The following is a 22,171-nucleotide window of genomic DNA, read 5'->3' as shown; positions in this document are numbered from 1 at the left end:
TCCATCCTAAATGTTTTGAGGGGGATAATCTTTTCCCCCAGTAATTGTTCAATATTAAGTGGGTTTTTTTTGCCTCTGGTTTGTAAATCAGAACATATATAAAACTAAGATTGGGCTTCTTTACATAATTCTTAAACATGAAGGGAAAGATACAGTTTGCGTGCTTACACGTGAGCTAATATGATAAAGCTCAAATGTTTTTATGTTATTAAAATACAAGTTATGCGTGTAGATACAGCTGAGTAGAATATAGATATTTTTAAAACCCTTTGTGTGTGAAATGTAACATAGCAAAGTGCACAAAAGAAATGTATGATTTGCCAAAAATTACAGAACCGATGTGCGTGAACATCACCCAGGATGAGAAATTCAGCATCACCAGCACGCAAAGCCCCCACGTGCCTCCAGGGCTGAGGGCCATTGCGACTTGTCCAGTCACGGCTCCCTTGGCTGTATGTGCTTTTTCTCCGTGTTCATCTCTGAACACTGTTGAAATAGAAGAATTTTACACGGAACACTTTAAAATCTCTCCACTGCAGTTCTCAGTAACTGTTGGCATTCCTGCCATTTCGAGTGAGGAGGATCTGGGGGTGTCTTTGGGGAGCTGTGTAGCAGGTTTCTACTTGTGGAAACGCTGACAGAGCGCTTCTCGGACAGCCTCTGTTCCGTCCCCCACAGCCCAGCCGTGTGAAGCCACGCGGCTCGGGTTCGGTCTTCAGGCTGTGCCGCCAAGACGGTGCATTTCTGAGCTGCTGCTCTTGGGGTTTGACCACATCAGTTGTGTTGAATACAGCTTTTACACCTCCCTTGCACCCCCCCCTGCCCTGGGTGCCCCGTGCCCTCCTGCCTTTTAAGTCTTTCTACTGATGGGCTTGATTTTTTTTTTTTTTTTTTTTTTTTTAACAAGCTGTTTTAGGATACTTTATTTTGAAACTATCTTAGGTAGCAACATCACAACTTACAAAGGTGTCTATTTAAAAGACACACTTAATCACATTCGATGTTAGTAGTATTATATATTAGTATAAAATACAAAAAATGTGTATATATACGTAAAATTTACACGTCCATCAACATTTTAAGGTATCTGAAACGATACTAAATAAATAGTAACCCCTTTGCACGAATTCTGAAGAGCAGTAGTTTGAGAAAACCTGGCTGTTTCACAAAGTTACCCATTTTCTGATTCTGGGTCACGGAGGGAATCTGGGAACCCATGCCTGCGCCTTAATTTCTTACCACTTCCTCCTCCCACTCTTTGCTCGTCCGTAGCCAGCCCGCCAGTGTTTGGTGCCTGAGTCCTTTGCATCTTTCCTTCTGTGCGTCCTTCCTATTGACTACCTCTGAGGACATTCCAGGCATGTCCCCTTCTCTGACTTCAGAGGGGCAGTTTGTCGCTGCTTTCATTTGGTACTTGTCCCTGTGCTGCCTGGCTTTGGGAATTAGCCAGAGATGTGCTCTGTGCCTCTCTGCGTCTGTTCTGTCTTTGACCCTTAGTAGCTATTAGCTGGCGAAGGATGTATTTTATTTGACTTATCAAAGATGGCCACGGTGTCAGACTTGTTCTAGAATCTAAACATTCTCTGGATGTTTGTGGCCAGAGCTCCCGGCAGTGGGGCGGGGGGTGTGTGTATGGCAGAGAGACCTAAAAAATGTGGGTTGCTGCCCTCTGTGCACATCCTCAGAAATGTGAGTTGTCCCTGAGTGAAGACGAGCTGTTTCTACTCTGGTTGGCTCTACAGGCCCACAGGGGAGCAGGGAGGGGGTTTGGTGAGGATTCCACCTGTAGGATTAGAGACAGAACCCTGGTGAGCCTCACTCATCCAGGGAGTTGGGACCTATGTCTACCAGAACCCTGCAAAATTTCTAGACTTTGGTACTTTATGTGGAGAAATACCCTTCTTTCTCCGTATTCCTCCATAACGAGTAAGCATAAAATGTTTAAGAAGGGGAGGACTCCAGGGCAGTGAATAAAGGGGCATTTAGAGGGTACTGCCCCTCTTCTCCAGGCAGGTGTGGGCCAATAGTGGCAGCTTTTTTTTTCCCCCCTAAGATTTTTAAGTAACCGCTATACCCAGTGTGGGGCTTGACTCAACCCCAAGATTGAGAGTCACGTGCTCTTCCGGCTCAGCCCACCAGGCGCCTCGATGGCGGCAGCTTCTGAGGAGGATGGGGCGGGCCTGCAGTGAAGCGCTGGGGCAGGTTCTCTGCCAGGGGCCGGGAAGCTCCCTTGGTCTGGTTTGTCCCCTGATTCTACATGTGATCCCAACTGTGTCTTTGACAGCACACGGCCCGGCAAAGCCGGGGTCTTTGACTGAAATACGGCGCGTGTGATTTTCTCCTGCCCACGCGTCTCCCAGTCTAGATGGCTTGTTGACAGCAGGCTGGCTACCGTGAGGAAGCCTGCTGTGTCATGGGTGTAATTGGTGACGTGTGCACCGGGTGTTTGTGTTCTAGAGTTCATCCCTTGCATGGACAAGCTCTTTGATGAATCCATACTGATTGGATCAGGATATACTGCTCGGGAGACTCTCAGGTACGATATTCAGCCCATGAGATCTGTTGGCTAAATCGGGGGGGTCGGGGTGGTGGGCCCTGGCCCTTCATGTGTGAGCGTTTCAACAGACGCTCTCCACAGACCTTTACTCTCCCGTGGGGATTTAGAATTGCGGGAAATTTGGGAACGCTTTAGGTTGGTTTTTGTGTGTTGGCTTAAAGGGAAGATTCAGAGTAGTTGTCTTGATGTCAGTTGTAGGCACAACTTGATCTGACTCGTATTGGTTTTTTGTTGGGGTTGTTTTGTTTTGTTTGCTGTTTATATAATAAGTACATCTCTTTATTATAAAAGAATGTTTAAGTACCCAACGAGAAGAAAGAAGGGAAGAAAACAAACATCTTTGTTCTACATAAGGAGTTCAAGTAACATGGATAATATTTTGGTGCATTTCCTTCTAGTCTTTGTTTTTTATTCATTTCATAAAATAAATGTGGTTGTGACCATGTTTCTTTCTAAAGGAGAAAATTAACAGTTTATCGTTTTTTACAGTGTAAAATGAGTCAACTTTAGTAATTTTTTGGTTCTAATTGGGGAGCTGTGATAGATCTTTTGAAAAATAGGAAGAATACTTTGAATACGATGTAGACTATTCACTGTGATGGCCATGTAAAATTGTTACAGATACGAAGACACTTTTTTTTATTTTTATTTTTTTAATGTTTGTTTATTTTTGAGACGGAGACAGAGTGCGAGTGGGGGAGGGGCAGAGAGAGAGGGAGACACAGAATCTGAAACAGGCTCCAGACTCTGAGCCGTCAGTACACAGCCCGACGCGGGGCTCGAACTCACGAACCATGAGATTGTGACCTGAGCCAAAGTCAGACGCTTAACCAACTGAGCCACTCAGGCGCCCCAATACAAAGACACTTTTTATGTAGCTTGGGGTTGAACCACTGCAACTGGGCATCAGATGGTGTCACTCCTAGAAGACCTAGAAAGCGTTCCCCAGGTGCACCGCCCCTGTGCTGTGTTCCTGGGGCAGGTAGTGGGAGAAGTGGTGGCCCGCAGACGCGGCCCTGCGGGCATGTTGGGACGGACGCTCACTAGCAGGGGTCTCTGCCCACAGGCCCCTCGCCTACAGCACGTTGGCCGACCTCGTGCACCACGTCCGTCAGCACCTGCCCCTCAGCGACCTCTCCCTTGCCGTCCAGCTCTTTGCCAAGAACATCGATGACGAGTCCCTGCCCAGCAGCATCCAGACCATGTCCTGCAAGCTGCTGCTGAACCTGGTGGACTGCATCCGTTCCAAGAGCGAGCAGGAGAGCGGCAACGGGAGGGACGTCCTGATGCGGATGCTGGAGGTACCAGCTCTCCTGGGAGGTGTGGGCGTCCTGTGTGCTTTCATCCCAGTGCCCACTTCTGGACTCGTACCGGTGGTTTACTGACCAGGTCACGCAGCCTTCCGATTGCCGAGCTCAATCCCGGGTGTCAGACCGCCTGGGTTCAAATCCCCCGCTAGCCAGGTGCCCTTGGACAAGATGCTTAACATCTCTGTGCCAGCCTGCTCCTAGCCAGGGATACAGTCAGTGTCTGCCTCCCGGGATTGTCGTGAGCGCTAAGTAAATGATACGTGGACGCTCCCACACTGTTCCTGGCAAGTATTTCAGGGACACTGTGTGGTTCCTGGCGAGTACCTAGAAGAGGGATTACAGGCACACTGTATAGCCAGGGGAGGCGCCCGGTTGGGTGCGTGGGGACAGAGTACAGTGTGATTGCTGAGGCCAGCAGCCGATAGTGTGGGTCTGGAGTAGTCTGGGCCACGCGTCTAGGCTTCTGCGACAAGTCCCCCAGCTTTTCTGAGCCAGATTCCTCACAGTGACAGTGGAGGTAGGGACGCCACTGTAGTTCTCCTTGGGGAGGATGGCACACTTCTCTTCGGCAAGTGGCTTCAGAGAGCTTCTCCCGTCTCCTGGAAGGGCTGCCAGCCTGTGGAAGAAGAATGATTTTTGTCTTTCTCTCCCTTTTCTCTTTCTGCTAGGTCTTTGTCCTCAAATTCCACACCATTGCCCGGTACCAGCTCTCTGCCATCTTTAAGAAGTGCAAGCCTCAGTCAGAACTTGGAGCGGTGGAGGCAGCCCTGCCCGGGGTGCCCGCTGCCCCTGCGGCCCCGGGCCCCGCCCCCTCCCCTGCGCCTGTCCCCACCCCCGCCCCGCCCCCACCCCCGACCCCAGCCACCCCCGTGACCCCGGCCCCTGTGCCTCCGTTTGAAAAGCAAGGAGAAAAGGATAAAGAGGACAAGCAGACATTCCAGGTCACAGATTGCCGAAGTTTGGTCAAAACCTTGGTCTGTGGCGTCAAGACCATCACGTGGGGCATAACGTCATGTAAAGCACCTGGTGGTAATTCCGCTCTTGAATTATTTAGATGGGATGTTTTCTGCAGAGTGGGTGTTGTTCACCTTAACTGATTATGCTCTCTCTTTTCCAGAAGCTCAGTTCATTCCCAACAAGCAGTTACAGCCCAAAGAGACTCAGATTTATATAAAACTTGTGAAATATGCAATGCAGGCTTTAGATATTTATCAGGTAAGGAAGTGCCCTCAAACCAGGCTCCTGAGTGTGGGAAACGCCCCTGGGATGAGGGTGCCGGTGATGTGATGGAAGGGGTCCTAAAAGGCTCGATTTACTGCAGATTGTCTGCAGTGTTCGTGTCCCCAGATTTGCTCTTGTTCTGTAGTGTAGCATTGCTTTAACGGTGAAGATTTTCCTTGTAAGTGTCAGCGTGAGCATTTGGTGGGGGAGGCGGTCTGTGTACATGGAACGCAGTGGAAGCAAGATGGAAGTTTTACTAAATTTGTTCTCGCGTGGAACGCTTAGCAAAGCTTTTTTGCTTGTTTTAATTATTTTCCAAAAGTAAGCTGAGAATAGAGAATTAAAAAGATGGGAGGACATTTATTATGTAATTCAAACGCTGTGTTTTAAACATGCAGCTGGTCCAGTTATGTCATGGAATACATTCAGAGACGCCTGGTTTTAACATCCATGGGTTTCTTCCCTGTGCTAGGTCCAGATAGCTGGAAATGGACAGACCTACATCCGAGTAGCAAACTGCCAGACCGTCAGAATGAAGGAGGAGAAGGAGGTGTTGGAACACTTCGCCGGCGTGTTCACAATGATGAATCCCTTAACGTTTAAAGAAATCTTTCAGACAACAGTCCCTTACATGGTGGAAAGAATCTCAAAAAATTATGCTCTTCAGGTATAAAACTCTGTCTTATCCTTTGAACGTTGATTTTAAAATTACTTGTTGATGTGTGGAGCGCTTGGCATTTTCTTTATTTTGAGGGTGTTCTAAATGATATGCCTAAGGATGTGCTGGTAGAAAAATTTAGAGAGATGTTAGGACATAATATTTTTTGTTCAAAATATCAAGATGTCTCGGATCAGTTTCTTTCATTAGTAGAAATTAAATATATGTTAGATGTAGGCTCCTGGTATTTGACAGTGAAGATAAAATAATGGACGTGAGTGTTTGAGGTGAACGGCCCTACTCCGTGCTTGGCAGATTTACAAATTTTTTTCCTAGGGTGGATAATTAATTTCTTGTGCTGTCTGTTACAGATTTGATTTTGTGTTTTTGGAAAGTTCATTACTTAGTGTTAAGGCTACTTTGAGGATTGTTTTTGTCAAGCACGTTTCTCCTTGTGACAGATTGTTGCCAACTCCTTCTTGGCGAACCCTACTACCTCGGCTCTGTTCGCCACAATCCTGGTGGAGTACCTCCTGGACCGCCTGCCGGAGATGGGCTCCAGCGTGGAGGTCTCCAACCTGTACCTCAAGCTGTTCAAGCTGGTCTTTGGCTCAGTCTCCCTCTTTGCAGCTGAAAACGAACAAATGCTGAAGGTAAAGCTCGTGGAGCCAAGTGTACTTTGTTTTGGGGAGTTTTGGGTTGTGTTTTGCTTCCTGTTCTCCATTTGCACGGAAATGGGAGGTGTTGTTTTTAGATTTGTAAAGTGCTCTTTGAGTTCATAGATAATTCGGGCCAGTAAGGGCCTAAATGTGAAGAACGTTTCAGAGGATTCATCCATGATTTGAAATGAAAGCTTCAGAGTGCCCGTGGCAGGCAGTGGGTTGTTGTTAGTATTGCCACCACTAAATTTTTTTTTTTTTTAATTCCAGTTTCTTTCTCTGGATTACACAAATAAAATAGCACATCATTCTTATTTTAAAAATTGAGTGATGGGAAAAAAAACAAGGGAAAAATCTCTTTACTCTTTACCAGCTTCTCTTGTCCAAAGAGAAACAGGTGGCTTTTGTAACAGTTCTGATTCTGTCAGCCGTCTTCCGCTCTAACTTTGTGTCTTTGCCGTGTTATCTTCCTTGGCAGTACGGGGAACATCTCATTTCGGGACCGCTTGTTTGTTTTTCCTCTTTATGAATTCTAACTAATTGGTATCCCTTACTAGGACCGTTTCGGAGGGACATGTCTCCTAACGTAGTGGATGACCAGTGCAATCTAATTCCATCTCTTCAGTTACTTGATTTTAGCAAACGGCTAAAAAAAACTTACCCGTGGTTACATGTCCCACTGAAAAGGCACCAGACGGTGGCACAAAAACCTAATAAAAATTCATTTCCACTTAAGGCAAAATATTTTAATTCCTGTAGGAAGCTGAGTATTAGCAGCAGTTTTATCTGAAGTGTGATGTCTTCCCGCGGGGGGGGGGGGGGGGGGGGGGGGCGGGGCTTCTGAAGACACAAACAAGATCCTTTTTTTTTTTTTTTTTTTTTCCTCCTGGAGCAGTAAATGTACAGGCGGTGACCAGGAGCACCAGTAATCTCTGTTTTTACGTGACCGCTCCCTCAGGTTTTCTCCGTTCTGTCGCAGTCACTTAGCAACAACCTGAACGTTACTTTTGTGTTCACCTAAAAGAAAAATACTTGTATTTTTCTAAGAACAAACGCTTAACTGTAATATGCGTCCACACAATTTGGTGTCTTTGAAAAATTTAATTTTTGCCAATATTAGATGCACAACAACAAAACCAGAATAAAACCTGATGGTAGGATACATGCACACGTACATTGTGCCACATATGATAACAAATCGGGAACAATGTCAGTGACACAGTTCACTGTAAACATACCTGTAGAACATTTCGTGTGCAGCTGAACCTGTTACATGTTAAAATCAGCATTTGAAGTACAAAATAAAAAGCTAGTCTGGCTTTAAATGTTAATTAAAGTTATTATAAGCTGGTAGAGTACTATTATTATTATTATTATTATTATTATTAAAATTTTTTGATTAAGTCTTCCAAGATCTTACGATCTCAATTTTTGAGGCTCTTCCAGACGTTGTGTGTATCCTTTTTGATCGTGAGGTTCCACTTCCTTTCGGTTACTTTCTGCATTTAGATTGTTCTAGGAAATGGGCATCTTCATCCTGTTTGATTATTTAGTCTTAGGAGGGAAGTGACCATATTGAGTTGCAGAGCAGAACGGACAGACCCTCTGGTTCCTGCTCCAGAGTGTTACCTTTTCAACATCGTGTAATTGCATAGTAACGTAGGAGCCTATTAAACACTTCTTCTGCAGCCATCCTGGTGGAAACCAGCATAATATTTCAAGACAAATAATCTGAGCCAAATAAAAGATGGAAAGGTCTTGTTTTGTTTTGCCTTCAGGAGTGAACTCGTCAGAACTACCTTCCATCCCTGTTTACAGTGAACCTTCAGCATGAGTTCTGAGGGTGTCGCCCATCCTCATTTAGAGCGTGTTAACTTGCCTTTTCTCCACCGCGCAGCCCCACCTGCACAAGATCGTGAACAGCTCAATGGAACTTGCACAGACTGCCAAAGAGCCCTATAACTACTTCCTGCTGCTCCGGGCCCTGTTCCGCTCCATTGGGGGAGGTAGCCATGACCTCCTGTATCAGGAATTTTTGCCTCTCCTACCAAACCTCCTGCAAGGTCAGAGCAGTGATTTTTGGTTGCCTTTTAGTCTTGTGTGCATGTGTGGGTTTGGCTGACTGTGGTTGTGGGGTTCATTCATCCTCTGCATCCAGTGAAGGTCTTGGTGACGGGATATATGTACGTATCCCCTGCCAGAGGTGTGTGTGTGTCCATGTGTTCATGTTCCCGTGTTCCACTCTCTTTAAAGGCAGTAGGACTTTGAAGGGAGCCCCCTTGTTCAGGGATGGACCTTCCCCTCCCTACACAAGAGTTGAACAGGAGTTGGAAGGTTTCCATCACCCTGGTTAGGACTTGGTTGTATTTTTGTAGCATTTGGTAAGCAAGTCTACAAAGTGGTTTCTAGTGGCTTAGTAGTAATATCAGGGATCCCTAGTTTGAGAGTCAGAATAAGAAGAGAAAAAGCAATTATAAAGCTGATTTATAAGTGTGTATTTTTACTTTGAGGTAAACTTACGTAACCAGAATCCTGCAATTCCGGTGTGACCAGGAATGCTTTCAAGATCTAGAGCTAAAGGGGATCCTTAAAGAAAAGCCATTTACAACGTATAGTACCCAGGAGGCATTGGGAAAAAGTCGGCCGTGTTGCCTGTAACATGGCCATGAGTCCACCCTGCAAGGTGGCCCATGATCCAGTTCTGCCATCCGTTATTTAACCCCATCTCCAGTCATTCCCCATCCTGAGTCCTCTGTTCTGTGGAGTCTCATTTCCTCCTCCCCAGGCTCATTTCTCCCTACCTACTTTTGTTCGAGTGGATCCCCTTCTGGGAACTTAACCTTTCTCCTTCTCCTCCTTTGGACCCTGAATCCAGTGCTGTTACTTTGTGATGCCTTCCCTGATCGATCTTTTCTCTGTGCTCTCTCCATCCTGCACTGCCTGGGATGCATCGACTGTTCTAGGCCTTTCTCTTTCTAGCTGGTCTCTGAGCACTCAGGGCAGGTCCTGATCTGACATGTTTCAGTTAGGAAGGAGCTCAGCTTACCCTCACAAAAAGCAGGGATGTTGTCTTTGTGAGAAGGAAGATCTTCTCCATTTGCAGGAAATGAAAGTGGATTAAAAAAAAAAAAGTTTATTTTACAGCAGAGACCTCAACTGTGGTCTCTTGGAAACCTGAAAAAACATGTGAGGTTGTAAACCTCAAGCTTGAGGTGAATGTATCTTATTGGAGTCTTGTGTCTCTGGATCAGGCTTGTTAAAAACAACGTGATTCTTAAAAGATCCATGTGTGATATTAGCTACCTCATTAGGATTAATTAACATTAAGTAATTGTATCATAGCTTACGTTATAGTTGTATGCAGCCTGCTGTTGTCACCATGAACATGACGGACAGAAGGGTCATGGTTCTAGAATAGGTTTAGCTGATGTAGTAGATGAGACGTAAAATGTCTTCCTGTCATTGCGCTGATGTTGATAGTAGAAGGTGGAACAGTTATTCTGTACGATTAACTCTGGCCCGTCTGGGGGTGATGTTCTTCTCTGATGCCCACAAACCCCGTTTCTAGGCCTCAACATGCTGCAGAGCGGCCTGCACAAGCAGCACATGAAGGACCTGTTCGTGGAGCTGTGTCTCACGGTGCCCGTGCGGCTGAGCTCCCTCCTGCCCTACCTGCCCATGTTAATGGATCCCCTGGTGTCTGCTCTCAACGGCTCGCAGACGCTGGTCAGCCAAGGCCTGAGGACCCTGGAGCTGTGTGTGGACAACCTACAGCCCGATTTCCTCTACGACCACATCCAGCCTGTCCGTGCGGAGCTCATGCAGGTAAGTGTGCGTTCTCGCAGGGGCCGGCCCAGCGCCGGCTGTCGGGGGCTCACGGATCCGGTTTTCCCGGGGCTTCTAGGCTAGTGTTTCTGGAAATGACAGCCCCCCCCACCCCCAGTGAGCTGCCTGTGCCCTGCGTTGGGCTCTCTGCAAGATGAAGTGGTGTAGTTTTTAACCTCTTCATGAGTCTCCTGGCTCATGAAAAGATGTGTAGAAATATGTATTAAATAGACATTTGTTTTGCAGTGTTGCCCTTTTCTCAGGGTTTTCACGAGGGTCACAGACTCATTTAAGTTGATGACCTGTGAGGGCAGGTGCTCTGGTTACTATGTGCTGCCGGGAAGAGCCTTTCTTTGTCCCCGAAAGATCTCGGGATGCTGCAGTGAAGAGAATCACGCTCCTGAGGAAGTGCAGGTGTTCACTTTCGGGTCAAGGGAAATGAAGCAGATAATTGAGATGGTTTTGAAAACATGTTTTCTTCCTTAGAGTTTGGATGTCAGATACTAGGTTTTGCCTTCACGTTTTGCTGTCGTTACGGATTTGTAATGTAGTCGGTAATTGTTAGAAGTGTAGGCTGCCTGTCACTATATTGCCTCTCTGCTTTGGAGTATTTGGCCCCAACTAGAGGTCCGAATGCCAGCTTCAAAGGATGGAGACTCAGTAACCCTAAAAGACAGGAGTCTGGATTGGAAACTGCAGTGTGCACTTGAAGCTGGGTTTGGGAGACTTTCCTCCCCAGTCCTGAGATAGGGACCCTGTGTGCCATCTGGGTGGGAGAGGATGGGCCTGGCGGTTGGGTCAGGGCCTCCAAGTCCACTTTCCCAGCCATCCTTTGGAGGATTGACAGAGAGCCTGCCTCAGGAGAGAACGGCACTGTTGGTTCTGGAAGGCAAAAACCCTGGGCCTGACCCAGGTGTGGGTGAGCAGCATGTGGGAGGAGGAAGTGGGGCTGGGCTCATGGGCCTCTTGCTGTTTCATGAGGCAGACAGTCCTGGGAGACAGGGGCGAGGCTCCTTCCTGCTTTTGGAGCCCCAGTGGTCCCCGCCCCCCATACTAGACAAGTGTCATAGTCTGTTTCTCTGTGGTCTCCTCAACCAGCACTCGCTCCCAGTGCCACCCCCTCCCGGGGGGTTAAGCAGAAATTCCCTCTCCTGAGGGTACATGAGGAGTGGTGGGGCCGGGTGGAGCGGTAGAGGTTGGGGGGAGGGGGGGCTTAGCACCTCTCAGCAGGGGTTCCTGACGGACAGGCCTTGGTGGACCTTTCGGAACATAAGAGAAGTTGAAATTTTGCTTTAAAGAAAATTCTAAGATTTTACGTTGGCTGTTGCTAGATGCTAATATCTGGTATTGTTATGGAAGGTGATCTAAGAAAATAGACTTAAATAGACATTTTTTTGTTTTAAGTTTGAGAGAGAGAGCACGCCTGCACCTGCACCTGAACCGGAGAGGGACAGAGAGAGAGCGCGAGAGAATCCCAAGCTGGTTCCTTGCTGTCCATGCAGAGCCCAGCAAGGGGCTCAAACTCACGAACTGTGAGATCATGTCCTGAGTCAAAATCAGGAGTCGGACATTAAACCAAATGAGCCGCCCAGGTGCCCCTAAACAGACATAGGAATTTTGAGGACTTAGATAGTTTAGGTGAAAGAATGTGGGAAGATTGACAAGAGTTTTTTGAAACAGTTGAGTGTGTGTGGTCCTTATACACTGATACAAGGTGCGCGTACTTGTTATCTGTTCCCAGAATGCGGGGCCTGTCATGATTGTGTTTTCGCCCTTCACCATCCTTTCTAACATGAAGTTTGAAATGTATAAGATCGTTTATATATCCTATTCGTAGGAATTTATCTTGTTTGTAAGTTATAAAGCCTAATAATCGAAGTAAAAACCTGAGAACTCACCATCAAATCCAGGACAAGAACTTTAACAGTAAAGAGCATTTCCCTCCATGCCTCTTCTGGTCCCATTTTGTATATATGTTTAGACCATATATTGCTTAGTTTTCTTGCTCTTGAGCTCTGCGATATTTATCATATGCTACTGTGTGTGTTTCAGGAGCATGGAAGAACATTTATGTTTATATCTGCGTTTTCTTTTAAAGAAAATTTTTCTGGAAGAATACATAAGATTAATAACATTGGCTTCTCCCAATAAGGGGAAATTTGTGTTTGGGGGACAGAGATGGGAGGAAGAATTTTTGCTGTATAATTTTCTATAACTTGAAAAGTTTGATTTGTGAACCATGAGGATGCCTTGCCTTGCAAGGATTTTAATCAAAGTACTTTGGTTTTTAGGCTTTATGGCGCACTTTACGCAATCCTGCTGATAGCATTTCTCACGTGGCCTATCGTGTACTTGGTAAATTTGGTGGCAGTAACAGGAAGATGTTGAAGGAGTCCCAGAAGCTGCACTATGTTGTGACCGAGGTTCAAGGCCCCAGTATCACGGTGGAGTTTTCTGATTGTAAAGCATCTCTTCAGCTCCCGATGGAGAAGGTAAATTTGGAAATGTGCAGGAGCTTCTTAAAGATACTATACGTTTCATTTTAAGAACGTGAATTTCTGTTTGCAAATATGTAAATAAAACATGTCTTTCTTGCCAGGGAATTTCTTTTTTAAGATTTTGTTTGTAAGTAAGCTCTATACCCAGTGTGGGGCTCTAACTCACAACCCCAAGATCAAGAGTCAAAAGCTCTCCTGACTGAGCCAGGCAGGTGCCCTTTGGGAGGGTGTTTCTAGCTCAAAGGACAGACTGTTTTGGGGGACCAGCTTGGGTGGCAAAGGGGCTTTCCTAACACCAGGAGGCCGGTGGGGGTGTACTGCCCGGAGAACTCTGGACCCTTGAGCAGTTTCATGTTTCCCGATGGAGCAGGAGACACTGCCGCCCAGCCCACCCCTTCCTTGAACTTAGTCCGTTTCACTGCCTATCAGGCTTTACTTCAAGTGTCATTAGAACCCAAGTTTATCCCATACTTGTCATTCCTGAGCACCCACTTCTCCCATTCTCTATCCAGACGTAGCACCTGCTGTCTCTCCTGGCTCCTGAGCCCTCTGCGGGCAGCTCTGTGGTCTCTCTCCATCTGCCATTTGGAACTCCTGTCTCGTTGGGTAGCAAATGGGCAGGCAGCGTGCCCAGCATCATGCCCGAGTGTCCACTCTGCTACTTTTGCTTTGTCATTTTGAAAACTGTTCCCCCTTTCACCTCATCGAGCCCTCCTGGTCCTTTGTCACATGCATGTTGGTCCACTTTACCATGATCTACGTTGTTGAGGTTGACTTCTCCGCCTTATTGTAGAGCCAGCCTTCTTCCACCCTCCCTTAGAACTTTTGTTACCGTGTCTTTTCAGGATGTTTATCTAGTCATTACATACTGGGTATTTTTTTTTTTTTTAATGTTTTGTTTATTTTTGAGAGAGAGCATGCAAGTTGGGGAGGGGCAGAGAGAGAGGAGGACAGGGAATCTGAAGCGGGCTCGGCACTGACCGCAGCAAGCCTGATGCGGGGTTTGAGCTCACGCACCAAACTGAGATCGTAACCCGAGCCAAAGTCGGACGCTCACCTGACTGGGCCACCCAGGCATCCCATACTGGCTGTTTTTTTTAAAGGGTGTTAGAGTAGGCCTCCGAGTGCATCTAAGTGACTCCGCCGTTTTAGTAAGCCAGATGCCAGCTGGATTCCTGAACTCCTTGCAGACAGATCTGGTCTTAAACCAGCATTTCGTGGCCTGGACCCACTCAAAGCCCTCCCTTTGCTCAGGGCTGACTGTCCTGTTGTGTCATAGTGTAGAGCTCTGCCTGTTCACTTCTCTGTATTCAAACCTTACCCACATAGTGAGTTCTGTGATTTTTTTTTTCTTTTTTTTCAATCAGGCTTTATTAAACGTCTATGGGGGACGATGCCCATCATGGATAAATGTCCCTCCGGGGTTCTCATCCATCATCCTCTCTCAATATCCTGTATCCCCCACTTCTCAAGCACTCACATTGTCCCTGACCCTCCCCCAGCCCGTAGATAGGTGTCCTCTCCAGACCTCACGGTGAGACGCAACCCTAGCTTCTCCCCCAAACCTTAATAAAAATATTTGCCAAATAAGCACTAGTTTCCTCCTAAGAGAATACAGCTAAAATGCTGCCTTTACATTGCAAGTTACTGAAGTGAACATCCTGTGTCTGAAGCATGTTCCCAGAGTGTAGGTAATGTCTTAACCCAGGACTGTTTGCTTCAGCCCTGTCAGTGGCAAGCTTGGTATTAGTCGTGAAAACTAAGGTATCTGACTTTCATTTGATGCTGCATAGACTAAGCAGAGCAGGAAATCTCTTTAGAAGTAGTTTTTCCCCCAAAGAAGAAACCAAGTTTTGAAGATTGGCTCCCACATCCTCCTGGACTCCCCTACAGACTTCAGGTGCACGAGGGGCCGGCTTCCTAGCAGGCAGAGGCCGAGGGCACGCAGCACCCCACACAGCTGGTGGGGCTGCCGGGGCCAAGGGCATGAGCTCATGGCCAAGCCAGGTGCTGGCGAATTCTCACAAATAATCCTACTTGGGGCACGTTACAACGCTCTGTTCTTTTGACAGGTAATTGGCTCAAAGGTTGCATTGATTCTTACTGCTTCTGAAATTGTCTCCACATGATTTGTTACCTGTTGGTGACCAGGGCAGAGGCAGTGGGAGGAGGGACAGTGCTGCGGTGCCCTGGGCTCGGGCACAACAGTGAGGACCTGTTGTCATGCTCTTTGTGACCGTGTGTGAGTGTTTAGGGCAGGGCTGCTGGCCCTGTCAGCATCCACTGCTTCCTCACACACAGCCTAGATGAATCTTTTAATGCCCATCACTTCTTCTGCTTACAGGGTTTATAGCTATAGAATTGTCATTGAGGCTAATCTCTTAGCTGTTAAAGGCTTCACGTGATTTTTTGTTTATGATTATGCCTCCCCAGCCTTCCTGGTCAACCTAATTGAACAGGATAAAATGTACATATAACTGTGTAGGTTTTCTGAAAAAATAAAGAAAGCTCTTTTGTCTTGTAAAGGGAGAATTTTGTGGTCAGGTAATTTCTGCATAAACTACGTTTTTTGTGTTTGCCGTAGGCCATCGAAACCGCTCTAGACTGCCTGAAGAGCGCCAACACGGAGCCTTACTACCGGAGGCAGGCGTGGGAGGTGATCAAGTGCTTCCTGGTGGCAATGATGAGTCTGGAGGACAATAAACATGCCCTCTACCAGCTTCTCGCACACCCTAAGTATGTTGGGGACGTGGTTTTCTGTGATTAGTGCATCTTCCATCAGGATTTAGGGTGGAGAGCACCTCCCAGATCTCCACGGTGCTAGGACTTTGCTCCGTCAAGTCGGGAAGTCAGCCTGCGATCTGCCTAGTGATGCTTCTCTGGGCTTTTTGAGAAAATGAAGAGGCGAAACTGGGTGCTTGAGGATTAGAATTTACCTCCTTTGTAGTCTGACTGTTGCCTCCTGAGGCTGTCAGCTTCAGGGAGCAAGGGTCCTAGCCTTTTCTGTCCTGTTATGAACCATTATATCCTTAGCGCTGGGCACGTGATAGACATTCAGTGGATCTTTTGCTTTTCTGATCCATGGTGACCCTTCCATTCCCCAGATTCTTGTCATGTGATATTTATATTTTGTTCTTACCAGTTACTGCTATGACCTTAGGTGGTGGCCTTTTGTGATCATGTGTGGGTGTTAATCTTTCTGTGTTACATTGCAGGGAGGGGACTTTGGCTCTGTATTTACACGTTTCTCAGAGCATCGGTGATGGGTGGTCCATGCACTGTCAGTGAGGCCTCTAATAACCGGGTCTGATATAGTTCCCGTGGTGACTTTTCCTTTCTTTTCTTTTTATTTTTTTAAATGTTTTCTTTATTTTTGAGAGAGAGAGAGAGACAGAGAGCTAGCAGGGGAGGGGCAGAGAGAGAGGGAGACACAGAATCTGAAGCTGAGCTGTCAGCACAGAGCCCAATGTAGGGCCCAAACCCATGAACCGTGAGATCATGACCTGAGCCAAAGTCGGACGCTTAAGACTGAGCCACCCGGGCACCTTGGCATGGTGTGATTTTTCAACATACAATAGGTGTATAGCTGCCTTCAAGAGTTTTCATTTCTATTTGATTGTTGATGGGTTTCTTTCTTTTTTTTTTTTTTAAAGTTTATTTTTGAGAGAGTGAGATAGCGCGAGTGGGGGAGGGGCAGAGAGAAATGGAGAGCCAGAATCTGAAACAGGCTCCAGGCTCTGAGCTGTCAGCACAGAGCCCAGTGCACGGCCTGAACTCAAAATGGCAAGATCATGACGTAGGCCAAAGTCGGATGCTTAACCGACTGAGCCACCCAGGCACCCCAAGTGATTGGTTTATTTCTTAGAATTTGACTTAGTTATAAAAGGCAGAAGTCCAACATCCACTTTCTTTAAAAACTATAAAGATACTAAATCCGCTGCCACAGTATAATTTTGCTCTGATTCCTTGCCTGTGCTCATATTAGGTAGAACACACTTGGGATCTCTTGAACCATTGGTTATAGATATTCTTGATGAAGTTCATCCTGTTTGAATCCAGGTGTTACTGGAATTAAAGCAGAGAAATGAACGCACTTCGGCCTGTCTGAACAAGGGGAAGGTTGGCAAGCTGAAAATGAAAACAGAAGTGCTGGTGACATCATCAGGTCGGGACTTTGGTGTTGTGATGACAGATCCAATCTTGTCTTTCAGCTTTACAGAAAAGACCATCCCTAATGTCATCATATCACATCGCTACAAAGCACAGGACACTCCAGCTCGGAAGACGTTTGAGCAGGCCCTGACTGGGGCGTTCATGTCTGCCGTCATTAAGGATCTCCGGCCCAGCGCCCTGCCCTTTGTCGCCAGCTTGATCCGCCACTACACGATGGTGGCAGTTGCCCAGCAGTGTGGTGAGTGGGGCGGTGCAAGTGCTCGCGTGACTTCCTTGGGCTGCTTCCAAAGCTCCACAAGGACTTCATGGTATTTCAGAGAAGCCGTTTGGCTGGTTGATTTTTGGCCTTTGCTTTTTTAATCCCCACTTATTGCGGGATAATCGATATTTCAGTGATGAGTGCAACATTAACTTAAAAATTGTTACCACGTTTCATTTGTAAAATATGTGCGTTTAATATTTTGGCCCTTTGTTTTTCATGAAAATGGGGGCGGAATACTTTTGGGCACTCCGCGTGTAAAAGTTTGTGGTCCCCCTTGTTGCCGGTCTTTCTTGTGTTGTTTTCCAAGGCCGAGCCTCCCCCTCTGTCCTCCTGCTGTCAGCTGGCTTCCCCCAAGTCTTTGTGCTTTTCTCGGTTCCTGGAGTGGTCATCCCTGCCACCCCTCAGGCTCTGGATGGGGACGGGCCACTTTTGTTTGTCTCTTTGCTTCTCTTCCTAATCCATCCGGACGGGTGCTTTTGCAGAAGGCAATAAAATGTCCTGACACTGTCAGTTGCTGTGTAAGTTTCTGAACACTTACTCCCAGCTTCTGCAGCTCCTCCCAGACCGGCGCTGGGCAGGTGTTCCCAAGACCCCTCACCCTCCAGAGCAGCAAAACAACTTCCTTTGAACACCGCAGAACACCTAGAACTTTCCCTCTTGTATCTCTCCTTGGCATTCTTGGTCCGGATAGTCAATGCTGTAAGGTTTATTTTAGATCATTCCTCAGTGTCTCTCCATTAATGTCTTTTCCAGCAGACTTGTAAGCTGCCTGATAATGCCTATCTTGCTGGGTGCCTCCAAGGCATTAATTAATAGCAGATTATTTTCTGTGTGTTGGGTGTCAGGTCCAAGTTGCTTTTTAATTGTTATTTGTATGTCAGGAAGTCCAGAGCATAGCCCACAGTCATTTCTGTGCTGTGCCCCTTGGTCTCTTCAATGATTTTTACTTTTTTTTCTTTATGTTTAATTTATTTTTGAGAGAGAGCATGATTTGGGGAGGGGCAGAGAGAGAGGGAGGCTCAGAATCTGAAGCAGGCTCCAGGCTCCGAGCTGTCAGCACAGAGCCCGATGCCGGGCTCGAACTCATGAACTACAAGATCATGACCTGTGCTGAAGTCGGATGCTTAACCGACGGGGCACCTAGCCCTCCCTAATTTTCTAAAACAAGGAACCTGATGGTGATTTTCATTTTAAACTAATGCATTTTTGAGTTATGACTGAGAAAATCTGAAAAGAATACTGTTTATAACGGAAATAATTCAGAAGAATCACCTTAGTGTGAATTAGACCACTTAGTTTACAAGTAATTGCAACTTAACAGAAGTTGGTCTAAAGTACCAGTGCTGGCAAATTAGTCGGAGAAGAGCAAGTCTCATATCGTTTCATTCATAGGAGGTCTTTAAGATACAAAACAGATGAACGTAAGGGAAGGGAAACAAAAATAACATAAAAACAGGGAGGGGGACAAAACATAAGATACTCTTAAATATAGAGAACAAACAGAGGGTTGCTGGAGGGGTTTTGTGGGGGGTGGGACGGGCTAAATGGGCAAGGGGCACTAAGGAATCTACTCCTGAAATCATTGTTGCACTATATGCTAACTAATTTGGATGAAAATTTAAAAATGAATAAATTATTAATTAAAAAGTTTTTTTCCAAAAGGAACAAAAAAAGTGCCAGCATGGGCTTTTATTGAGCTCCTGACCTCCAGTTTGAAAACGAGGTAGTTTAGGGGTGCCTGGCTGTTGGAGTTGGTAGAGTATGCAAGTCTTGATCCTCAGTCTCATGCGTTTGAGCCCCATGTTGGGTGCAGAGACTACTAAAAACATAAACTTAAAAAAGTTTTAGGGGCGCCTGGGTGGCTCGGTCGGTTAAGCATCCGACTCATGATCTTAGCTCAGGTCATGATCTCGCTGTCATGAGCTCGAACCCTGCATGGGGCTCTGCGCTGACAGTGCAGAGCCCGCTTGGGATCCTCTCTTTCCCTCTCTCTCTGCCCCTTCCCTGCTTGCACAGGCACACGCTCACTCTCACTCTCTCCCTAAAAATAAATAAACTTAAGTGTTTTAAAAATGAGGTAGTTTTGGGGCGCCTGGGTGGCTCAGTCGGTTAAGCGTCCAACTTTGGCTCAGGTCATGATCTCGCGGTCCGTGGGTTCGAGCCCCGTGTCGGGCTCTGTGCTGACAGCTCAGAGCCTGGAGCCTGTTTCAGATTCTGTGTCTCCCTCTCTCTGACCCTCCCCTGTTCATGCTCTGTCTCTCCCTGTCTCAAAAATAAATAAAACGTTAAAAAAAATTAAAAAAAAAAATGAGGTAGTTTTGCCATTTGAGGGACAAGAACGTCCATGGAAATAACCTTGACTTTCTCCCATGCCTGCTGCCTCTCTTTCAGGTCCTTTCCTGCTTCCTTGCTACCAGGTGGGCAGCCAGCCCAGCACAGCCATGTTCCACAGTGAAGAAAATGGGTCCAAAGGAATGGATCCCTTGGTCCTAATTGATGCAATAGCCATTTGCATGGCATACGAGGAAAAGGAGCTTTGCAAGATTGGAGAGGTGGCACTAGCTGTGATATTTGATGTTGCCAGTATCATCCTGGGCTCAAAGGAGAGGGTAAGGAAAGACTGAGAAGCATCTGCTCTTTTGGGGGTGTTTGTGCCTGCGGGTAGCCTGGAAACTGGTGGTTTAAGAGTTGCAGTAACATGATAGTTTGTGCTTCTGTTTTTCTCCCCAGGCATGCCAGCTGCCTCTGTTTTCTTACATCGTAGAACGCTTGTGTGCGTGTTGCTATGAGCAGGCCTGGTATGCAAAGCTGGGGGGTGTGGTGTCCATTAAATTTCTCATGGAGCGGCTGCCTCTCACTTGGGTTCTCCAGAACCAGCAGACGTTCCTCAAAGCGCTTCTATTTGTCATGATGGACTTGACTGGAGAGGTAGGTAATGGGTGGTCCCAAACCTAACCAAGCTGTTCCAGAAACTGATTTGCCTGGAGAATAGTTAGTATGAAGCAGTTCTGGAAATGGGCTCTCCTAGCAGCTCAGATTTCGTTACGGCATCTTGAATAAAAAAGACAGGTCAGAACCACCATAGGCTCTCCCTGGTTGTCTAAATATCTGTCTGCCTTGCTAAGGAATGGTCACAGGCCAGAGTACATAACACGGCACATCTGTCTGTAAAGGGAAACAATACTTCTCACTCTTGCCGTAGAGCTAAATAGTGCAGGTGCTGCGGGAGTTTCTGTGGAAGCTGCATTTTTCGGAACCTATGTGCAGGTGTAACTCGAACAAATAGAGTACAGCGGGCATTGCCAGCTCGTCTGTCGCGTAAATATAAGGAGTGTGTCCAGATCTGCATTTTCTTTTCTGAGTGACCTATGGAAATTGTAGGAAGGCGACTTGGCTCCTGAAGTACTGAACGGGGGTTGTTAAATTAGCTGGTGCAAGGGGTGCAGGCGCTCAGCCACAGCCCTTTTCGTTCTGAGGAGTCCCTGGCCTGCAGGTTTCCAACGGGGCGGTTGCCATGGCAAAGACCACCCTGGAGCAGCTTCTGATGAGGTGTGCGACACCTTTAAAAGATGAAGAGAGAGCCGAAGAGATCGTGGCAGCTCAGGAGAAGTCCTTTCACCATGTGACACATGACTTGGTTCGAGAAGTCACCTCTCCAAATTCCACTGTGAGAAAACAGGCCATGCATTCCCTGCAGGTCTTAGCCCAGGTCACTGGGAAAAGTGTGACAGTGATCATGGAGCCCCATAAAGAGGTGAGATTTCTGCCACTGGAATTAGGATCATTTGAGCAAACCTTTTGAGGCAGTTTTCCTTCAAATCTGACTTGAAGGTGATGTATGACTGGGAACCGTGTGTCCACCTCACAGAGTGCTCCTGGATGTGCTCTCTCTGATCTCAGATAGGCAGAAGGCGGCGTGCTTGTGTCAGTGGCTATACTCGTAGTTGTCAGTGTCAGGAGAACAGAGGGCCCATTTCCTGGGTCTCTGTAGTACAGTCTGGTCACTCTTGTTTTAAGAGCGGTGACTCTAGAGACTCAGGAGGTAAATGTATTTGACACGTAACTATCTATGATCCGGTGTTCGCGCACGGAACCTCCCCTCCCTTCCCTAACTAAAGGACGTTCGTGATAACTTTTTATCTCGTGGTTCTCAAACTGGTAATTATTTTCGAGTACTGTGAGGAGCAGTATTTGCTTTTTAGGGACAACTGGTCAGTAGTGCTTCCTCCTTTCCTCTCCCAGGTCCTCCAGGATATGGTCCCACCCAAGAAGCATTTGCTCAGACACCAGCCTGCCAATGCGCAGATTGGCCTGATGGAGGGGAACACGTTCTGTACCACGCTACAGCCCAGGCTCTTCACAATGGATCTTAACGTGGTGGAACATAAGGTGTTCTACACAGAGGTAGGGGGGTGGTGGTGCGGCGTGGTGTGGATGGTGATGACGTGTGTCTGGTAGCCTGTCTTTGTGCACAAAGACTGGTCAGGCAGCATTCAGAGAAGGCATAGGTGGCGACCACAGGTAACCAGCCATAACCTGGCCCAGCACGCCGCACAGGTACGTACGTGACAGGCCTGGTGACCAGAGATGTTCAACCACGTGTGGCTGTTTTCCGAGTCCGTAGAACTGTGTGAGCCCTCTACGAGGAACCTTGCTGCCCAGGGCCTTAAAGATGTCATCTAGAGAAAGATGTACCATCTGCTCTGATCACCGTCATCAGCTGGTGCCCTGAGCAAGACTGGCTCAGAGCAAGGGCCGGTTTATTGAATGTGTTCATCACTTACGAATGTGCCATGCACCGTGGAGAACCTACTTCACAGGAATGCCTTTATTTGGCCCTGATGGCACTCCATGAAATACAGATACTGATGATCCTCATCTTGGGCAGTGGCAGATGGCATCTTAACAAGTGTTTGTCGCTGTAAACATCCCAGTATGGGGTGACATTAGACAGTGAGAAACAAATTGAACTATAGATACAGTCAAATTCTAAGCATTAATTCTTAGA

The 22,171-nt window shown here is 47.0% G+C and overlaps 1 protein-coding gene across 10 annotated transcripts in view; it reads left to right on the top strand.

Annotated features, from left to right (window-relative positions):
• Positions 1-22,171, top strand: part of LOC115503858 (transformation/transcription domain associated protein) — a 112,577-nt gene that overhangs the window by 20,647 nt on the left and 69,759 nt on the right. For all 10 annotated transcript variants that reach the window (XM_030300350.1, XM_030300349.1, XM_030300348.1 and 7 more), the window contains exons 13-27: positions 2,458-2,536; positions 3,624-3,858; positions 4,536-4,896; positions 4,985-5,082; positions 5,561-5,755; positions 6,208-6,399; positions 8,303-8,468; positions 9,974-10,230; positions 12,522-12,722; positions 15,313-15,464; positions 16,940-17,139; positions 19,555-19,772; positions 19,894-20,091; positions 20,657-20,917; positions 21,406-21,567. In XM_030300350.1, the coding sequence (XP_030156210.1) occupies positions 2,458-2,536; positions 3,624-3,858; positions 4,536-4,896; positions 4,985-5,082; positions 5,561-5,755; positions 6,208-6,399; positions 8,303-8,468; positions 9,974-10,230; positions 12,522-12,722; positions 15,313-15,464; positions 16,940-17,139; positions 19,555-19,772; positions 19,894-20,091; positions 20,657-20,917; positions 21,406-21,567 (2,975 nt within the window). The remainder of the gene's footprint in view (positions 1-2,457; positions 2,537-3,623; positions 3,859-4,535; positions 4,897-4,984; positions 5,083-5,560; positions 5,756-6,207; positions 6,400-8,302; positions 8,469-9,973; positions 10,231-12,521; positions 12,723-15,312; positions 15,465-16,939; positions 17,140-19,554; positions 19,773-19,893; positions 20,092-20,656; positions 20,918-21,405; positions 21,568-22,171) is intronic.

Source organism: Lynx canadensis, chromosome E3, assembly GCF_007474595.2.
Source record: "Lynx canadensis isolate LIC74 chromosome E3, mLynCan4.pri.v2, whole genome shotgun sequence".
Classification (NCBI taxonomy): Eukaryota; Metazoa; Chordata; class Mammalia; order Carnivora; family Felidae; genus Lynx; species Lynx canadensis.
This window is presented reverse-complemented; position numbering and strand designations above follow the sequence as displayed.